The sequence below is a fragment of the Enoplosus armatus genome, chromosome 17 (assembly GCF_043641665.1).
Source record: "Enoplosus armatus isolate fEnoArm2 chromosome 17, fEnoArm2.hap1, whole genome shotgun sequence".
Taxonomy (NCBI): domain Eukaryota; kingdom Metazoa; phylum Chordata; class Actinopteri; order Centrarchiformes; family Enoplosidae; genus Enoplosus; species Enoplosus armatus.
In genome coordinates, this window is record NC_092196.1 from 20,990,770 (window position 1) to 21,012,428 (window position 21,659).

Consider the following 21,659-nt stretch of genomic DNA (forward strand, 5'->3'; position numbering starts at 1 on the left):
AACATCAGCCACACCCCGTAGAATAGCTAATGTTAACGGTAGCTTGCAAGCTATCAAAGCTAAGCTAGCCAATTAGCTAAGGCTAGTAACCCAGTAACGTAAGAGAGACAACTGGTGAGCTTAAAGTTTCTATTTGAGACAGCTAAACTAGCCGTGTAATTTGGAAACCGTTTCGCTGTCGCCCGGAAATCAAGAGGGACTTCGGTGGAAATGGGCCAAACGTCGTGCTGATTATCTGCTGAGAGGAGAACCGGGCTATGAGGATAGAGGCTCGCTAGCTTGGCTGCTAACAGTTGTTTTTCGTTCCATAGCGGAACCACAATAAGCCGCGGTAAGTAATGCTACATTTCGCTAGCTGCAGTGCTAGCTAACCTAGTTAGCTATTCCAAAGGTTTTCAAACTTGGATCCGGGGACGCCCAGTTGTCTTTGATTTATTTTCACAGACCTTCAGTAAAACGAGAAATAATGTAAATTGCTTGTAGATAGCTAACCGTTAACTCAGAGCATCCTCACGGATCTTGTTATCTGCATTTATTCAGTTAGCCGAATGTAACGCTATTTGTCCGCATACCGAACAGACAGTACAGACACTCAGGTCAGTGAGAATTCAGCCACAAAATGCGTCTTCCTGGAAGTGTTTAATACAGGTATTATCAACCAATGTCCTGTGGTTGTAGTGCGTTTCTAGCTGGGGGTCTGTCGATCACCTCTGCGAAAACCCAGTAAGGTTAACATTAGCTACTGCTGTCACGTAGAGTTAGCTTTGCCCTCATCAACATTTATTAGCATCTGCTAACTTTGCACGTTAATAGAATGAGCAACCTAGCGAATAAACACAGCATAGTTTGTATATGATGCAGCAAGTTGCATCCAGGAGGATTGAGTCCTGGATTTTTAGCTTTAACCACATCAGACAAGTTAACATGTGATCAGTTGAGCCGCTAACGGACATGATGTTACAGGCAGGCCAAGACATTTATTGCCAGTTGAATAACACTCATATGTGTTGGTGATGTGTTTATCAGGGTGGAGTGGAGGCCATTTATGGTGTTGCAATGTCCAAACAACACTAACGTGATAGATCTGAGGTTTCTGTTTCAGGGCAGAGGTTGATGTAATGCTTATGTAAACTTCACATCAAAGCCACAAGTACTGAGTATCCTCTTTTCCTCCTAACTGTGGAGAGATTCAGTTCGATATAAAGGCGGTTTGTGCCTTAGGAGATTTGGAATTGAATCACAGAAAAGTATGCAGCTTTCACTTTGTATGCTTACAGCCACGAGTAGCTTGTAATTTGTGTGGTACAGTTTCAGTGTTAATGCTTAAAAGTTATGACCACGCCCGGTGAATATTGTTGATACCTTATTGCCTGTGATCCAATTGTGTTAAATATGAACAGAAATCACGTCAATTTAGTTTTTGTAAGTGTTGGTTATTGGAGCTAATACATGCTCTCATACGCACTTTGTGTGAATGTTACACACACATTAACAATAAGGAGCCTTTATTATGCAAAAGTGATCCCAAGTCAGGGCTGAGTTCAGCCATGTGATCTCGGTCATTCGGCATCACTGACACACTACATGTCACTTGCTGTGTTTAAAAAGAGCTGTCTGGGGCTCTGCTTCCCTCTGTCTGGTGTCTCATGCTGCCTTCAAATGTAACTTAATTCAACTTGTGTGAGTTTGTTTTTTCCACATAGGAAGTTGAGGAAACTTACTTCCCCAGTGTTGTCTGCTTTAACTTGAGAGAAAAACCCTGTTCCTTGGAAAATGACAAAAATAGATACCACAAGACGGCTTCTCATTTCAAAAATGGTGAACGATCTGGTGGTTTTTGCATTTCAACATGAAGCTGAGGAGTCATTATATGGTAGACACGGTAGTGACAAACCTCAGTGCAGTACACATCCCAGTCCATGAACCTTTTTCAGAAAATTCCACTTAGTCATGAATACCACAACATTGGGTCATTTATATGACTCTTAATACAGTTTACATGACCCCATTTGAAGGCCACAGTTATTTTCATGGTGTGCTACCCTTTTATAAAATATATAGAAAATGTATAGTGTAGGATGATTATAAAAATGTGAAAGGGGAATGACATGATACAGGTTCCCTGGCCAGATCAGAACCAATAACAGTACAGTTACATAGTATAGGCTTAAGGCAATTAGGATGCCCCAGTTTTTCCTTCTAATTTGAAGAAATGTGCTGTTCTTCCTGTAGACCTATACATTTCTGTTTTTCTCCTGAATGTAGACAGTAGCTGCAGGCGTCTGCTTCCTTGCCTTAGATTAAACACCGTCAGGCCACTGAGTGCCACATAAAATATGATTGAAAATTGGTTCACTGCGTTTTGAAGAAATGTTGGGTTGGGGGTGGGAGGGTGGGAATCTGTCTCCTCGTCTAGCACAGATTTACTAGCGCGTTTACACAGCAGTGCTTTAAAAGGAACAAGCCTCGCAGTACTGCATTAAACAGGGACCCCGAGGCCGTGCATTCACTGAATCACAGAGGCCTGGTGATGTTGCCGGCTCTCCTCGGGGCTCCAGCTGAGGCTCAAGGATGAGCGGCTACATTAACCCCATTATAAAATGAAGTTGCATTTGTCAATAACCTCGACTCAGTGTGCAGGCTGAGATTACATTCAGGGGGCTGATTTGGTGAAATGATTTGATTTGAGGCTCAGCTTGGCTCATCTTCATGGATTTATTTATACATCTTTGATTTGAGTTGGATGGTGAAGAACTGAAGTGCTGTCAGTTAAGATTTCTGCTGCTCTCTGATCTTCAGATGCGTGAGACGACACAAGCGTCATGCATGTAATTACATTTATGTAAAGATTCATTTTTTTTGCCCCTCTGGTGGGCTGACACCTTCCCTTATATTTCAGCTAGAGCTGAAACAGGTAATTGATTAGATGACCAAGAGATAATTAATCTCCAGTATTTATTATTAATTCATCGTCTCCTTGAGCTCTGTGAAATTATAATGACGGTTTTCACTATTTTCTGGCTTTTTGTAGACAGATGTGTTCATCGATCAATTGAGAAAATAATCATCTGATTAAACAATAATGAAAACAACAATTTAAACGTGACGGTTTTTATCTGTGTGAAACTTTATGTAATGAACATTCTCAACAGTTCTTTAGAGAAAACTTGTTAACAGACTTATCAATACTGCGAGTTGGACGGTAACCAAACTCGTTCTGCACAGTGAAAATCATCACAGTCACTCTGTTAGTCTGTTTGAGACCACAGCTCATTTATCATAATGTAATGCATTATATTCTCTGCAGTCTCATGACGGCCGTCATGGCTGATTAGCATTAACAGGAGGACTAAGAGATTCTCTCATGGTTCTTTCTCACCCTGAAACCTGCTGACGTGACGACAGAGTAAAGATTCAGTTAGTTAAACCAGATTGGTTCAGTTTAACTGTCCAACAGGAAACAGCTTCTGCGTCACTTTTCTCTCAGTCGTTTTTAATGGTGGTGAACAAGTAAATACATTTATATGGTTACATCAAGAAGTCACTATTTTCTTCCTAAAATTTGAATTTCGAGCTGAAACAATCAGTCGATTAATCGAGCAAATTAATGGGCAACAATTTTATTGATCGATTATTTATAATAAGCAGATTCATTGATAATAAAAATACACCAGTAAACCAGGCCGCACGTTTGTATTCATTACATTGTTAACTAAATATACAAGTATGTGATGGTCTGGAGTGGACTGTCGGCTCCCTTGACAGATCTGTCATTATTATAATTGGCGTCTTATTAACACAAAGAGAGACACTAACTGTCATCAGTTCGACTCATTAATGAAATGGAAAGATGGCTGATGCCGTGCGTCCTTATTTTGGAAGCTGTTGGGCTTTCACAGCTTCTATGTTTCTGACGTCACAAGTTCCAGCCTAAACTGAACAGTTAATAATTGAAATCCATTCATGTTGAAGTGCACTTTGTGAAAACCAGCTGCCATTTTGTCTCCCCCACATCAGCACTCACTCTGTGCTGTTCTGTCACTCTTTTTCTCTGTGTTGTTACACCCTTTCTCTTTCACTTCGTAACTCGCTCTCTCCAGTCTTTCAGGGCTTCCACAGTTGATCATCCAGGCTTCTCTTTTGACTGTTGAATGTCTTCATGTCACAACTTGTCAGCTGGTTACTGTCCCAGATAGATCAACTGTGGGAGATAGACTGTTTTCTATCACCACAGTGGTGCAGAGCCCATGATAACTCCAGCCAGTCATGACATTCCTGAAATATTACACAATGTTTGAGACATGCACCGTAGATTTTGAATATTGGAGGATCTGATAAAGTCTCTGCTTTTGGTGCACATGAGGGAATTTTGCAAATGGGTCACTTTACAAGAGTACAAGAATGCATTTTCCAGCATGTTTAACACATTAATTAGATGGTTTTCTGCCCAACTGAAGTGGAAAACAGACGCTTCACATCCTTCAAAAACAATATGGGCACGCAGTCCATGATCCAAATTTAAACCAAAGGGGTAGTTCCTTCAGCAAAGTTCAAACCCATTCAAAGTGATTCATATTTCTGATGCTGTTAAAGGTTTGTTTAAATCACAAATGACTGTAAACACTAAAACAGGCCGATATTTTCAGGTATGATGTGATGTCGTCAGATTTGTCAGAAGTCTCATTATGATGTGAAATTATGAATAACTGATAACTGAACAGATTTGGCTTTTGACTGACCAGAAAATAAGAAAATACTATGTTGAATTGTATAAAAGGAACTCTTTAGTAGTACTTCAGTAATACCACTGAGGCCAGAGGATGTCGCCTTGTTTTGACCTTTGACCTGAGTGTTTCCACACCTCGCTGCAGTCTCCCAGTACTAACCTTTGCCCTCGTCTGTCTTCCAGGCCCTGGCCATGCCCTCGAGCGCACGGGCGGGCAATCTAAAGGACCCCGATGTGGCAGATCTCTTCTGCAAAGATGATCCGGAGAAGCTGTTCGCAGACCTCCGTGAGATCGGTCATGGCAGCTTCGGAGCGGTTTACTTTGTGAGTAGGACGTAAAGACGTTTGTTTGGTCCAGCGTGTCTTTTCGTTCAGCCTCTTCTGTTTGGGATCATCTGTGAACATAAAAGGGCAATTCAGTGTGTAAAGGGGGGGCATTATTTCGTTTTATTTTTTAACTGATCAGCAGCGACTGGCGTATCCAACCTGCCGACGTCCTGTTCAGTCGACAGGAAGCCGTGGTAGTGATGTGAGGATCAGATATTTTAATGAATATACTGACGAGTTTAAGAATTGTTATTGAGTCAGTCTCATCCACGCTTGTGGTCATTTTTGTGGTCATTTTTTTGTCACTATATATCATGCATGTAGCTAGAAAGCTGCAAGGAGAGAAGATATTTTCTAACCAGTCTGGGGCGCCTCTCTGGCCTTAAAAGAGGGACTGTCTGACTACATGTGTGCTGGCACCTGGTTTAATGAATTGGTAGATTCAGATGTAAGTGGATTACTTTATTGGCGTGTTTGTTTTGGGTTGTCCACGGTTGTCTCATGTTGAAGCTGTATTGTCTTTGTGCAGACTGGGTTGTCTGTGTTTGTGGACTCTGTTTTGTTTGACAGGATGTTGTCTGTGTTCCCCCAGTTTGAAAAAAAGAGGGAACAGTGTCTTTGGATGTTAAGAGGTATTAAAACATCTGTTCTGTTGTCCTGTCAAAATATAAAAAGAAAGCTCTGCAAGAATATGACCTTGATATCCTTAATCCTGCCTACAACAATTAGAGCGTTGTAGGCAGGATTAAGGATATAATTGCTGTTTGGAAACAGCCGTCAATGAGCACAACAAATAGTAAATCAGAGATGTGGACGGTGATTCTGGGGTCTGGAACCAGAGCCAACCAGGTGCTCTGAAGCTCAAACATACAAGCAGTGAGAGAAAGTGATTCTTTTCTACTTGTTTGTGTGCAAAGAAACGAGATACTCTGGTTGTTGTTCCTGCTGTCCAGTGCTGAGATGATCTTGAAGACATGAGAAATTGTTTAGATCTTTACCTGAGACATTACCCAGTGTTACTTTGCGTGCGTCTCTAAGAGACAGAAATTCTGTCCTTTCTGCATATTGTCATTAATGAGGAAACGGTGAATCTGAAGATGTCCCCACCTAATTAGAGAAACAGTGGGAACATGACACGAGTGTGTACTAAGCTGTGCATCTCATTTTACCTGTAAAATATTCTTCAGGCTGTGTGGTAGACTAACACCTCCACAGTGTTCTCACTGTCTGAGTTTCAGAGGATCCTTAAAAGGCCATTAGAGATGTGCTTCAAAAATAGATGACGTGCATCAATTTGCATCAATTTAACAAGAGTGCCTCGTCGTTGTACTGTATTTCCTCAGAGCTCAGACTGTATGTACAATCCGTGTGTCGAAGGGGACAACTGACCTTACATGACCGTTGACAACATCAGTCAGGGCTTACGGAGCCTTACATAATGTTAAACGTTTGTGTAAAGGCTTGTACCACTCTACTGGCTGGTTTCACCGGATTGTTCCATTTTTGAACGCTGTTTATTTTGGAGTTATTCTCAGTAGAAACAGCGATGATGCATCATTTAGTTGTTTACAGTCTGGAGTAGGACTTCATGTTGTCGGTGTCATCACAGTGCACCATCACTTCGTCTGGTGTCTGATAGCAGCACCCTCACTTGGGATTTAGGATTAAGCCCTTTTGGAGGATTAAGCACTGGGAGTACATTTGAGAAAATATGAGTATTTTATCCAAAAATAAATAAATAATGTAGTTTGGTTGACGAATGGATCTTTGTGTACATCTTTGTTCTCGGCTCCCGAACATGTCCGGTTAAACGTTTGGCACCCCCAAGTGGACTTAAAATTAACCTGCACTCTTTACTCTGGACAATATTTCATGCTTTCACAAAACGTAGTTTATCCACAGCGGTGATAATGAAAAATTAACACGTGAAAGATTTTTTTATCAGTTGCTTAATCAGTGGTCAAGGGCTAACATTCTACATGTTCTGATGGAAACCTGGAGGAAACACATGGGGCGAAGGTCCGGGATTTACCCAGGACCCTCTTGCTGACGGTGCTGACCACTGAGCCACTGCTGCCCAGGCTTTGAACACCATGACTAATAGATGGAGGAGGGTTCAGACAAACCAAAAGCAGCATTTAAAGACGTAAAGCCTCTTTTTTACATGGTGAGGTCGCCCCGGTCAAGTCCTAAAATGTCATTCAAACAGAATTGAAAGGAAATCCTGTAATAAAGGTGCATGCAGGTTACAGTCGGCTCTCTCCAGTAAGCTGGTTTCTCAAACGTAATGTAAGAAACCTTGTTTCTGTAATCGGGGTGGAGGATTAGAGAAACCTGATTTCTTGAACATGTGTACACGTTTCTAATCGGTGTTCTACATCCCCGTCACACAAAACATCAGGAGGGGGTGTTACACCACTATAACAGTTCAAATAAGAAATCCACGCTTCCAAAATAAAGTTGGGGCAGGGGGGAAAACTGACTTGCTGCATGTAAACGTGGATATACAGAAACCAGGCTACTACTGGATGTAAAAGTTGGGGGCAGTGGTGGGCTTTAACCCCCAGGCTGGCTGGACAAGTCTGTAGCGAGGCCCGTCAGACTGGTTAACTTGGTCTCTTGAGTGTTTGACGTGCTGATAATCGTCTTTCTGTCATCCAACAGGCCCGAGATGTGCGCAACAATGAGGTGGTGGCCATTAAGAAAATGTCCTACAGTGGCAAGCAGACAAACGAGGTAACAGACGAGAAAGAAATCACTTCCTCATTCTTGTTTCTTAACTCATTCTCTGAGAATCATTTCGATTTTCTCAGTGAGGCAATGAAATGGTCCTAAACTCTCTCAGCTCATGTGACCCAGTGACTGCCTCCATATTGTCCATCTATTCTACAACTATCTCTGACATCGTGGTCCACCTTCACACAAACACAACCTGTTTCTCTCTCGCTGCTGTTTTTGACATCTGCTCGTTAATTAGAATAGTTCTCTTGTAATAACCGTCCGTCTCTAAAATACAAGACGAGGACTCACTGAGTATTTTGTGTTTTGAGCAGAAATGGCAGGACATCATTAAAGAGGTGAAGTTCCTGCAGAAGCTTCGCCACCCCAACACTATCGAGTATCTGGGATGTTACCTGAAAGAGCACACAGCATGGGTACGTATCTGGGGAGTATAACTACGTCCACAGTTTAATTATAGGAGAACTTGATGACCCGATGAGTGATCTGTAACAACAGTCAGAAAATAATGAAAAATGAGTCCAGTGTGTCTTTAACTGACTTTAGATATTCAGTTCATAATGATGTGAAACTGTTGACTGGCTCTTTGCTTAATCCTCAATCCTTTATTGTAAGCAGTGGTGGAACGTAACTAAGTACATTTACTCAAGTGCAATTTTGAGGTACTTGTACTTTGCTTTACCATTCCCGTGTTATGCTGCTTTCTACTTCTACTCCACTACATGTTAGAGGATTGGATTATAATTATCTATAATTATAAACCCATTACTTTTGGTACTCCAAGTATACTTTAAAGCTCATACTTTTGTAAGTAAAATACTAATGCAGGACTTTCGGCGCAGTATTTCTAGTGTGTGTGTGTAAGATAATTTCCCATGAGAGCTCCTCCACATGACGTTACGTTTATTAGGCCGACTGTATTGTTAATGAGTGCACATAGAGAACATGTGTGGAGCTGCTGGTGTTCATGTGGACTCGTTTCTCCCCCAGCTGGTGATGGAGTACTGCCTCGGCTCGGCCTCGGACCTCCTCGAGGGTCAGTTTAACGCTCAACAGTCACCAACACGTGTTTATTGATCAGCCTCTGGTTGTTTTGTTGTTTGACTCTTCGTGTGCTCTCTCCCTTGCAGTTCACAAAAAGCCACTCCAGGAAATTGAAATAGCTGCTATTACCCATGGTGCACTGCAGGGATTAGCATATCTTCACTCTCACAATATGATTCACAGGTAAAATCCTCTCCGCTGTGTTGGCTCCTCACGTGCTGACTGGAATATAATGATGATTATTATTTACAACCCTTTACCGCAACAAATCCTGACAAAATGTTTGTCTGTTGGCTTCAACAGACATTAAAACATTTCTCAGAACATTTTTAACTTTTGAGCACACTTCAAACCCCCATATCTCCACAAATACATACATATATGTCCTCTGGGGTTTTTCAAACCCGAGTTTACGTGTTGAGTGGGATGCGAGTTGAGGCAAGCCCTCCATGTTCTTCAGAAACAGGTCTTGGCACCCTGAGAGTCGCAATATGCCTGTTTATAACTTGCTATGCTGGTTATGAGTTCTGTCTTGTGCTCAAGTGATGAAGGTGATGAAGGTGTAACTGATTTGTCCCTACAAACAAATTGAGTACCAGCCTCTACAGTTCACTGTGATGTCGTTTATGTTGCTGGTTTGACATCAGTATGTTGATGTTTAGTGTCTTCTTGTGTGTGTAACAATCACTGTTGGCGCTAACGTCTGATGGTCTTCTGTAGAGACGTGAAAGCAGGAAACATCCTGCTGACGGAGCCCGGTCAGGTCAAACTGGGGGACTTTGGTTCTGCTTCGATCGTGGCTCCGGCCAACTCCTTCGTGGGGACTCCCTACTGGTGAGTGCTCAGACAAAACCTGCCGTCTTCTTCTATACTTCAGTTACATTTAATCAATAAGCTGTCCCTCTCTTAGACAAAGTCGTCTCCAGCAGTCAGTCCTCTAAATCCAGCTCCAGCTGTCTGTTAATATTTCTATTAACCAGCAGAAACTGGACTGCTAACAAGTGGATTTTTCTGTTAGTAAAAGATTAAAGACCAGAAGAAGAAAATGTAATTGTTTAATTGTTTAGATCTTTAACAGGATCTCAGCACTGAGTATCTTGTTGCACACAAAAGATAGAAGATAATCATATTGTGACTGACGCATGTCTGAGCTGAGATGCTTCAGTCTTGTGTATCGTTGACGCCTGCTGTGCCTTCTGTGTCAGGATGGCTCCAGAGGTGATCCTGGCCATGGATGAGGGCCAGTACGACGGCAAGGTGGACGTCTGGTCGCTGGGCATCACCAGCATAGAGCTGGGTACGACCTGCAGTCCCACTCCTGTGGTTGTTAGATGAGCAGATGTTTATATGAAATGAAAGGTCTTTGACATTGTGCTCTTTCCACAGCGGAGAGGAAGCCCCCACTGTTCAATATGAATGCTATGAGTGCCTTATATCACATCGCTCAGAATGAAAGCCCCATCCTTCAGTCCAATCACTGGTGAGAACTTTTCTTCGTCTCCTCCGTTCTTAGTTTGATCTTTACTGAAGCCACCAGCTTGAGACTTCATTATCTTAAGATCAACTCTTTTTCTCTTGAGATGATAATAAGTTATGTTTTTGTAGATGATTTAATTATCTTGTTATCTATCTGTGTTGATTGATCACATTATTATATGTTGGTCTCCTTTCTCTCTCCTGTCATTTCTGTTCTGTTTTGAGAGGAGCGACTCCATGAAGTCCATGAAGTGTGATAATGAGACATTTCACTCGTGTTGGAGAGACAGAAATGTTTGATATATTAATAATAACAACGTTAAAATGAATCCTTTTGGGATAATGGACTTAAAAAACTAAATATGAGCTGTTTGTTGTGTGTGGAAGCCTGTCATTTCTTCTCTGAGTCACTTCATCATATGAAATAACATAATCCCATTTTTCACTGCAGGTCTGATTCCTTCCGCAACTTTGTTGACTCTTGCCTACAGAAGATTCCCCAGGACCGGCCTACCTCGGACGTGCTGCTGAATGTGAGAGTTCAGACTTCTTTATTCATCCAGAACCATCTCACCAACACACACACACACACATAAACCTGAGTTTTGTCGTGCCCCCCCCCTCCCATAGCATCGGTTCTTGTGCCGTGAGCGTCCGCTGACGGTGATCATGGACCTGATAGCACGAACCAAGGATGCAGTGCGGGAGCTGGACAACCTGCAGTACCGCAAGATGAAGAAGATCCTCTTCCAGGAGACCCAGCAGAACGGCCCCGTGTCTGAGGGAGGGGAGGATGAGGAGGTGAGGAAGGGGGAGAGGGCAAAATAAAGTCTATGTATGGGCAGGGGGAGTGGAAATGAAAGATTGAGGAGGGTTAGGGTTAACCACATGCCAGAAGGCATATTACCTATAAACTCTCTGTATGGAGCTAAACCCAGTTTGTTGTCGGTGTCAGGAGGTGGAGCAGTACCTGCTGCGGACGGGCACAGTCAACAGCATGGAGAGCTCCCAGTCGGTGCCCAGTATGTCCATCTCAGCCAGTTCTCAGAGCAGCTCGGTCAACAGTCTGGCCGACGCCTCTGATGACAGCAGCAGTGAGATGGCCATGATGCAGGAGGGCGAGCACACCGTCACCTCCAACAGCTCCATCATCCACCGACCCACGGTAAAGACCAGGACCCAGAGCTTCTGAAACATGTCACATCCCTCTGCGTCATGCTGCTCATTATTTGTAGAAAGTTGACTTTGATACCAGTGAATGTTGTGAACTTCAAGATCGTTTGTCTAGTTTCATAAAGAGAAATGAGGTACACCTGAATCTATGTGGCTGTGTTCTTCTGTGTGTGAATAAACCCTGACCCCACCCCCCTCTCATCCTCCTCCTCCCCCTCCTCCTCAGGGTCAGGATAACATCTATGATGACCCCTACCAGCCAGAGATGGACCAACCCCAGGCTCCCTCAGCTGGACGCCGTCGAGCCTACTATCGCAACCGAGACCACTTCGCCACCATCCGAACCGCCTCCTTGGTGAGTTTACTCAGCGAGGCCTCCTCCTCCTCCTCCTCCTCGCTGCTCATTGGTTTTGTTTAAACTGATAGATGAATCCTTGGTTTAGAGGTAAAAAAGAACGAAAATTCTAAATCAAAGTCCAAAACTTTATCCTTTTATTTTATTAGCGTTATAGTTTCTCTTTGCGGAAGCACACCAGGCCTGGGGGGGGGGGCAAGGAAGAGCTCCTTGTGGGCAGTTAATCACCGCAGTGATGGACAGATAATGGCTGATTATTGTCATAACGTCTCAGAATCTCTGGGTCCTTTAACTTTGCCCTCCAGTAACTAGAAATACAAAACAATTCATCACAAAACCTCAACACAATCTTCAGTGAAGGTTTCTACGGATTCAAGATGAACTTCTTCTCCAGGGTAGACGGAGCATTGCAAACATGAGATGGGCTGCCTTTCCTATCTAAAGCTTCAGTTCCTCTAGTGCCATCAAGACATGCAGACCACTTCATCCTTACTTTCGTTTATGTAAAGTGGAAAAGAGCTCCGAATAAAAAGTTATCAGGATTAACTAAGACACACTTTCTGTGGGATGTTGCTGATGAAGTAATTCCTTCTGATGAAGAAACCTCCCTGAACTCTTGTATGATTATATTTTGCTCCAGCTTGATATCTGCATATGTCCATAAGTCCACACTGCAGACAGTTCAGCTGCAGATACCAGACAGATGTCTTCATGCCACAGTTTCATGGATTTCCCATGACCAGCTGAAATGCCCTCCTATTGTCAAACATCAGTAGTCTGAAGAACCTGTTTCTTCCCCCCTCCTCCAGGTAACCCGTCAGATCCAGGAACACGAGCAGGGCTCGGCGCTGCGAGAGCAGATGTCCGGGTACAAACGCATGAGGCGGCAGCACCAGAAGCAGCTGATGGGGCTGGAGAACAAGCTGAAGGCGGAGATGGACGAGCACCAGCTGAAGCTGGACAAAGAGCTGGAGAACCAGAGGAACAGCTTCTCCACCGAAGCCGACAAGCTGGTCAAGAAGCACCAGGCCATCCTGGAGAAAGAGGTGAGAGGGACAGACCGAGACTTTAGAGCTTTGTGTACCTGTAGACTCGGTATGTTCACACCATGCTCACCTGTAGGAATCGGTGTTTTCATGGTTCTGTCTCGTATGCTGTTTCTATGGTTGTGTTTAATCAGTTCAGCACTGCTGCTGTATCAGGATCAGCACTCATGTTTCTTTTAGAAAGCCAGCCTCTTACCCAGCCTCGGTTTGTGTCCTCCTGCAGACGAAAGCAGCTTTGACAGAAGAGAAGAAGTTCCAGCAGCACATACTGGGCCAGCAGAAGAAAGAGCTGACCAGCTTACTGGAGTCACAGAAACGTCAGTATCGCCAGCGCAAGGATCAGCTGAAAGAGGTGAGAGCTAACACACATTCACATATCCAGGACTAATGCTGATGATGGAAACTGGTTACCAGTCACCCCTCAGGTCACTCATCTTCACCAGACCTCAGTGTTATTTAGAGACGTTCTACCAACGTTTTGTGCTTCAAAGCAGATTGAAATGTTAGCAGCTCATGTAGATTTGTAACAGATACTTTACCCGTTTGAATGACCTCCTGCGGATCTTTATGTTGTCGTTCCTGAAGAGTGTGTTTTAGCAAAAGGAAAACCGTAGCATCTAGACATCCACAGCCAGGAAAGATTGTTATATAAACGCACAGACAAACAAAGAGCCACACAGGTTTTACAGTGTTTGTATCTGCTAACAACACGTGTACATGACATTCTCAGACTGGAGTCGTATTTCCATCATGGCAGGACTGTCGGCTCTCCATCCACACTTTTCTGGATGTTTGATGTCCAGTCTTGTTCACTTTGGCTGCCTCTCTGCACTAAACAGGAGCTGAGTGAGAACCAGTCGACTCCGAAGCGGGAGAAGCAGGAGTGGTTGATCCGTCAGAAAGAGTGTCTGCAGCAGATGCAGGCGGAGGAGGAGGCCAGCCTGCTCCGGAGGCAGAGGCAGTACTACGAGCTGCAGTGTCGCCAGTACAAGAGGAAGATGCTGCTGGCTCGCCACAACCTGGAGCAGGACCTGCTCAGAGAGGTAGGACAGATCCCCCTTAAGCTCTAAAAGTAAAAAAATCTAATGATTGAAGTGGAGATGCACAGATCTGAGACGGGTTATTAAGAACACGAAAGCAGAACTCCGGCATTGTTAGACAGGAAAAGACAGGTCACATGACACACACGGGTTGAACTTTCTTATTACACTTCTTCCCTCTGACCTCGGTCTCGTCCCCCCCCAGGACCTGAACAAGAAGCAGACCCAGAAGGATCTGGAGTGTGCCATGCTGCTGCGCCACCACGAGTCCACCCAGGAGCTGGAGTTCAGGCAGCTGGGCTCCGTGCAGCGAACCCGGGCCGAACTGATCCGAACGCAACATCAGACCGAACTGACCAACCAGATGGAGTACAACAAGCGCCGGGAACAAGAACTTAGACAGAAACACACCATGGAGGTCCGGCAGCAGCCCAAGAGCCTCAAGGTATGAAGGAGCTTCTGTAATGCAAGTGACCAACTGCCCAAAGTGTCCTGGAAAACAATAAATATAACGTCACAAGCCTCCTATATTTAGTTTTAGCGTTTAATATACAGCATATTTTGGTATTACAATGATTTCATCTGGTTGTTATTAAAACCTCGTTTCAGTCCAAAGAGCTGCAGATAAAGCGTCAGTTCCAGGAGACCTGTAAGATCCAGACTCGGCAGTACAAAGCCCTGAGGAACCACCTGCTGGAGAGCACTCCCAAATCCGACCACAAGGCCGTCCTCAAACGCCTCAAAGAGGAGCAAACACGTAAGCTGGCCATCCTGGCCGAGCAGTACGACCACTCCATCAACGACATGCTGTCCACACAGGCTGTGAGTAAGGCAAGGAAACCTCCGCGCACCTGCTACACCTGAAACTGCACCTACACCTCAACACACCCACCGCACCAGCACCCCCCCAGAGAGGTGGTCAGGACACAGTTATATGACACAGACTGTCAGCAGGTTATCTACAAACAATAAGGACGCTTATTTCACAATTGATTTATTGTTTTTAATCATTTATCATACTAAACAGATTTAGTTTCAGCCTCATGTTTCACTTTTATTCATAGGGATAAAACACATGAATCAACATTTCTGTGAACGTGTTTTTCACCTGCAGTCAAGACGAGATGTTCTGAAACCAGTGACACGATGATGTCAGAGTGACAACAGAGTTCAGATGGCAGCAGTGAAACTCTTACAATGATCAGCTTATTCAAGCAGGCAGATCGCTGCACGTTACTTCTTATTAATAAAATCCCACGTCGGCGCTTCAGATGGTGCTCCACTGATACTGACGCTCGTCCCTGTTTGTTCCCACAGCTGCGGCTGGATGAGACCCAGGAGGCGGAGTACCAGGTGCTGAGGATGCAGCTGCAGCAGGAGCTGGAGCTGCTGAACGCCTACCAGAGCAAGATCAAGATCCACACCGACACTCAGCACGAGCGAGAGGTGAAGGACCTGGAGCAGAGGGTGTCCATCCGCCGAGCGCTGCTGGAGCAAAGGGTATGAACACACAACACTGTCCCATCAACCCGCCGTGCTCTGCTGCTGCTTCGCTGCCCGTCCGGCCCCCACCGCTTAGTCACCAGCTAATGACAGTGTAGGTGAACGCTGGTCAGCAGGCGCCCAGTTAGAAGCTTGATGGCCTGAACTTAAAAGAACCTTGTGAGGCTCTGGTTCCGGGTCCTGCCTGGTGTGTCCCCTGTTTCGCAGACCAGGATGCTTCAGATATACATTATTGAAAAGGGACAACTGGACTCTGTTCCAGCTGTTTGCAGCTGTTTGCAGCGGTGGGACAGACAACAGTGGAAGAAGTAGCATTGTACACAAACACATCGTCACAGTCTTTGAATAGTTTTATGAGCCTGATGTGACTCTTTTTACCTCTTCACCAATTACATATTGTGCACAAATTAACGGTTGTTGAAAATCAGAGCATCAAATTTGAGAGCCTGAACCAGAGATTAGATATTGATTCTGAAAAGAGGCCAATAAATCATTGAATGGACTGATTGCGCTCTCGAAGAAAAGCCTTTTAAGTAACCGCCTGCATGTCTGTTGTCAGATCGAGGAGGAGATGCTCTCTCTGCAGAACGAACGCTCCGAGCGAATCCGGACTTTGCTGGAGCGTCAGGCTCACGAGATCGAGGCCTTCGACTCGGAGAGCATGCGCCTCGGCTTCAGCAACATGGCGCTGACCGGGATCCCGGCCGAGGCCTTCAACCAGGGCTACCCGACCCCCAGCCCCTCCTCGGGCTCCAGTGGCTGGCCGTCCCGGCCCGTCCCCCGCTCCGGCAGCCACTGGAGCCACAGCGTCCAGAACTCTGTGGCGACTCCGTCCTGGCGCAGTCAGAACCACAGCGGAGGAGGTTTCGGCCGCGCAGAGTCCGTCGCCTCCTCCCACGGCCTCGGCAGGGACAGCGAGCTGCACAAGAGCGGCAGGGGCCACCCCTCCTCCTCCGCCGCCTCCGCCTCCCACCACCATCACCAGCAGCACCAGCAGCACCAGCAGCACTACCTCCCTCAGCACTACCAACACCACCAGAGCACGCCGCAGCTGTACCGCGACAGCCACGAGCGCGACAGCAGGGACCGCGAGCGGGCCAGGGAGTGGGTGGGAGGGGGCCACTACCCCCATCACTCCCAGGGCCACCATCACCACCATCACCACCACCTGTCCGCCCACGCCTCCTCTCAGTCCTTGGCTCTCCTGCCTCCCCCACCACCGCCTCCCCCCATCTCCCTCTCCTCCTCCTCTCCTCCTTCCTCCGCTTCTTCTTCTTCATCGTCGCAGGGAGGCTACGGAGGTGGGGGCCTGAGTGTCAGGGGCCCCAGTTTGATGGCCCTCAGGAACAGCCCCCAGCCTCTGAGGAGGACGGCCTCTGGGGGGCCGGGGGGCGGCGGGGGGAGTGACGGAGGGCTCAGCCGGAGCACATCGGTCACTTCTCACATCTCTAACGGCTCTCACCTCTCGTACTCGTGAGTTCTCGTCTCTGCTGCGAGCTTCTTTAAACAAAACCAACAGGGCTGCGGGGGGTTTGAGCCAATCATAGAAGTAGAACTAGTTCCATTGGGGGGGGGGGGGGGGGGGTTTAAGTGTTACCGTATTTTAAGAGGCTTGTTAAAAAAAAACATACCCCAATTTTAAAAGTGCACATTTTCAGATCTCCTCTCTTGACGTGAGAAGAAGAGAGAGAGGAACCTTTTCTACAGAGCTGCCCGCTGACTGAGCAGCACAAACACGAGTATTCGGACCCTGAGGACCACCGAGTCCTCGTCCACACATTAGGAGTTGCACAGGAGCAGTGATGAAACTAAACAATCCAAAAAAACCAACGAGCGACACATCCACGAGTGTGAAAATGAGCCGTGTGTTGCAAACCGAACAAGTCGACCCGTTTCGTTTGTTCGCTTTGTGACGCACCGAATCCGTTGCACAGTCTTGACCGCGGGAGACACGGGTCGCCCGTCGGACCAGTTTGAGATTCAGGTCTGAGCCGAGACCTTCAGGTGTTCAGGTTTAAAGTCGAGGCGACGAGCAGGTTTAGGTGATGTTTTCAGTTTGTATGGAAGAGAGCGACAGTTGTGGAGCTTCCACTGGGCTAGCGGTGCTTTAAAATCCACTGTAACTATGTAAATAACGGTCAATTGTAAACCCAGTTTTTGATTTGTAAGTGTTTCATACGTGCGGCGGGGGGAGGGGGGGGTGGCGACCAAGGGGAAATTTCTTGACAACACATTTCTTTTATTTGTAGTGATAAAATTCTGTATATGACAATTAAACAAACACTGCCATCTCTTTGTTGGGCTGATCCCAGACAACTGTACCACACTGCCCTTTAAGTCTTCTTAAAGGAGCAGTCTGACATTCAGAGGGAGGAAGAGGAGGAAACTGTCGGCCTTCCAACAGCTGTCACATTTACGTGCTGACGTTCCCCTTCGGTCTGCGCTGCTACTTGTTGGTAAATGTCCCGATGAAGTCGCCGGCTGTGAACGCTTCACCAACTCTGAATAAAAGCCCGGTTATAGTGGCCCGTCGCGCCCTCCATCACACGGTCATATTGTGATATATTCTACATTTTACATGTTGATGGATAAGATAAATTCAACTTTAATGCCTGACATTGATGCAAAAATGCTATAAAATGACTAAAACAGACCGGCAGTGGTCCCTAACCTCTGTCGAGTCCACCACAGCCCCCCACTAGAGTTCTTTTAAAACTTTATTAGACTCCTGTAATCTCATGAGAGTGAATATTTTAAAGACTTTCAAACATTTTTCATCCCGTCGTTTTTCCCAGCATGCACTCTGCCGATCACACCTGGTAGTTTACTGGTTACTGTAACTATGAATCTAGATTTATAGAGTTGCTCCAGTCTTCCCCTTGTGACGTACACGTAGTCCTGATATTACAGCAATAAACAGCCTTTATTATAAACCTGTGTACCGACTCGCGGTGCGTTTCATCTTATCGCCCGCAAACCAAGAAGAGGCAACATGAAAAGATGAATGTGAAGCTGTTGGAAAGCATCTGAAACACTTTTCTGTCCTGAGCAGTCGAGTCGTCTCGACAGGAAATAAGAAAACAAAATGTCAGACTGCTCCTTTAAAGGGAAGCTGTGTGTGTGTGTGTGTGTGTGTGTGTGTGTGTGTGTGTGTGTGTGTGTGTGTGTGTGTGTGTGTGTGTGTGTGTGTGTGTGTGTGTGTGTGTGTGTGTGTGTGTGTGTGTGTGTGTGTGTGTGTGTGTGTGTGTGTGTGTGTGTGTGTTCCCCCCCACAGTTCGGCCTGCATCTGTAGATAAGATGTACATGTTACATTTCAAATTAGTACAATTCAGTGCATGGAACTTGTGTACAGACGGCATTTGTATGGATCCCATGCTCACTACCTATTTATATAAATGCGTATAAATGTAACACCTGCGTGAATGCAGCAGGTTTACTGAAGATTGTTCACTGTCCAAACACTTGGATTGCATTGTACTTACCAGTGTACATAAAAGCACTAACTTTGAGGCTGTTAGAGTAATAATAATGATTATTTTGTCATGTGAGTTTTACCAATTTGTACTAGATGCAGACAAATAGATGCTATCATTATTATTACCTCTACTGCAGTTGGAATATTTATGTTGTATGCTAATTTTTAAGTTTTTAAAATGTAATTGCCAATTTTGACCACTAGGTGGGGAATAAGCGCAATGTTACTGTGATAGAGCTATAAAAAATATTCACGTTTTTAAGGAGGACAAAAGGACTACCTTTCCCAGCATTCCTGTCGAGGTCTCAGGGAAGGAGTCTGCAGTTCTGGGCAGGGCTGCGTTCCACTTTCTACTTTTTATTTTGAGCCAGTATAAACGGGGGCGTGTTTCCAGGTTCCGTCACTACATTTGGTGCCATGTTTTTGTTTAGATCTCGTTAGTCGCCCCGAAAAACACTTGAGACCTGCAAACTGTGGAGCCTCAAAGGGTTCAGTGTGAAATATATACATGAACCAACACACTCAGCTCGTTTTAATCATTTCATTGTTTTATATTCAGCCCCTTTTTTGTTTCATCATTTCTTCTTTTTAACGTTTTATTTCATGAAAAGTGACATCATTTCTAATCTGAAATAGTTTGTGGTTCATCTCTATATTTGAAGTCCTTTTATTAATCTGGTCTTTGACTCATCGTTGAACTCTTCGGGGCTCCGGCAGCAGAACTTCTCCTCAGCTGGTTTTGCACAGTGTGAATGGGTAGAAACATCCTCCGGTCGCTTCCTGCAGTCGCGTCCCGGCGGCCGGAACGTGAATCCGTGTCGGCTGTTTCCGGTCTCGTGACCGTCCGTCCGCCGCGGCCGCAGGAAGCTGACCTCGGTGTGAGCCGATGCTGTCTGGTTGTCATGTCTACCTCATTTGCACTGATAGTAAAAGAATGTTTGGGTGGAAACAGGTGCATATTTCTCGTGTGCACACTTTGGCTTTTGCTTCAAATTTTAGTTTTTTTCCGTATTTGTGCAAATGTTGAGAGGGACGCTGCAGGAGAGACGCCGTCTCAGTGAGGTCTTCACGGGACACCTGGACTTCAGGCCCTCGTGGAGACTCTGAAGACGTCCTGGAGGCTGGAAACAAGTCTGTGTCTGCTGGATGAACTCAAAAACCTCAAAACGTCTGGACTGAATTTCATTTTGCCAACCTTTTCCTTTTTTAAAAGCATTATTTTGTAACGAGTCTCAGTGCTGACATTCCTCTGTGGTTGTTGTTGCCAATGAAAGCTGCACTGGGAAGATAAAGCCCCCCCCCCCCCGGGCTGAGGGGCGAGTCGATGGACATTCTTCCTGTTTCAAGTCGGATCCTCAAACGTCTCATGTTTTGTTTCTGGTTTCCAGCAGCAGACAGGATCTGCTGTGAGAAGTTCACTGACATCAGGATTTCTGTGTTTTCATGTTGGGAAATGTTCATGTTTGCTGTCTAAAGCAGCAGCTAATTATTTTTATTAGCTATCAATCTGCTGAGCGAGTGAAACAATTAGTCTATTAATGGATTCATTAATGGACAGGAATTAATCCTTTGAAGTAAATTTTCAAACAAAAATGCCAAAAAGCTCTATGGCTTCCAAATATGAGAATGATCTGCTTTTCTCTGTTTATCTGTCGAACCAAACGAGAGTGAACAATCGATTAATTGAAGAAATAATCAGCAGGTTAATCGGTAATGAAAATAAGTTGTTGATCTAAGGCTATTGTTGTTTTCTAGGTTAAAGACTTTCAGTTTATCGTCACTTAAAATCAGCAGATTCTGGACAAATGACTTGAACCAGTAATTAACTCCATTATAAAATAATCCAAAAAAAGGATTTTCCTGTTTTGCCAGATTTCATAATTTTGAAACTCAGAAACTTCTCAGTCTGCTCTGTGGTGTGTTCAAGGGCAGTTAGTCATTTATAAACTGAAGCAACTTTGATCCAGAAGAAGAACGATAATCTTGCCAACATGGACGCTGTGAAAAAGGTGGATGAGTTGGAAATGTTGTAGCTGCGTGTTTCAGCTCTGGTTCAGTCTGTTCACCACTCCGTGGCAAACGAGCAGATTTCCCAGAATGCCGTGTTGTATTATTCCTTTCTTTCATGTACGTTTCCTGGTGCAGTTTTAAATGTTTCTGTGGGACGTTCAGTGTTACTGCCACGGCCTCAGAAGGCAGGAAACACCTTCCTCCCCCCAAAAGACAAAAACACCCCCGACTGTCCTGGCTTGTGTTGTTTGAGGCCAGCAGGTTAATAAACTGACAGGAAGCTCAGCTGTGGTGATGACGATGATGATGATGATGGTGGTGGTGTCTGTGTGTAGAGCAGGATGCATGTGTGTGAGGACGTGGATGGATTTCAAACAGGAGGCCGAGTTTCAGGTTCAATGCAAAGCGTTCGGAGGAGAGTTGAAAAGTGAGCTGTACAGAAACGTAACAAAATAATTTTGGAGAAATAAATGAACAAAAACAGAAGCGTTGCTTTGTTTTCATTGTCTGTTGGGCGAGAAGGTCAAAGGTCAACTGGTGTTCGATAAGTTGAATCACTTCACCAGAAAAGTTTTCTCCAGGAGTTTACAGTTTAAATTCTAGTAGAGATCCTAAAGTTTAAACTTGCACACGCTCAGAGGAGAAGGAAGGATATCAGCAGTCAGTCAGTCCCCAAATCTGATCAATCAGTGAATCGATAAATAATGTTTGTGTAAGAAAAAGAGATCCGTTACACTTGAATGAT

At 45.0% G+C, this 21,659-nt stretch overlaps 1 protein-coding gene across 1 annotated transcript; it reads left to right on the forward strand.

The window, feature by feature from the left end:
* The first annotated feature begins 236 nt into the window (after positions 1-236).
* On the forward strand, positions 237-16,949 carry taok2a (TAO kinase 2a). The gene is made up of 20 exons (XM_070923847.1): positions 237-331; positions 4,910-5,050; positions 7,718-7,789; positions 8,107-8,208; positions 8,783-8,828; positions 8,923-9,019; positions 9,557-9,670; positions 10,042-10,133; positions 10,223-10,316; positions 10,764-10,845; positions 10,943-11,113; positions 11,268-11,477; positions 11,712-11,840; positions 12,650-12,886; positions 13,110-13,238; positions 13,726-13,929; positions 14,132-14,371; positions 14,536-14,748; positions 15,244-15,426; positions 15,989-16,949. The coding sequence occupies exons 2-20, from the start codon at positions 4,919-4,921 to the stop codon at positions 16,904-16,906; spliced, it is 3,465 nt and encodes a 1,154-aa protein (XP_070779948.1). The 5' UTR covers positions 237-331; positions 4,910-4,918; the 3' UTR covers positions 16,907-16,949.
* The last annotated feature ends 4,710 nt before the right edge of the window (positions 16,950-21,659 follow it).

Coding starts and splice junctions, on each gene's coding strand:
- taok2a (XM_070923847.1), top strand. CDS start 4,919: ATGCCCTCGAGCGCACGGGCGGGCAATCTAAAGGACCCCGATGTGGCA. Junction 8,209..8,782: donor TGAAAGAGCACACAGCATGG/GTACGTATCTGG, acceptor TTTCTCCCCCAG/CTGGTGATGGAGTACTGCCT. Junction 13,930..14,131: donor AGCAGGACCTGCTCAGAGAG/GTAGGACAGATC, acceptor GTCCCCCCCCAG/GACCTGAACAAGAAGCAGAC.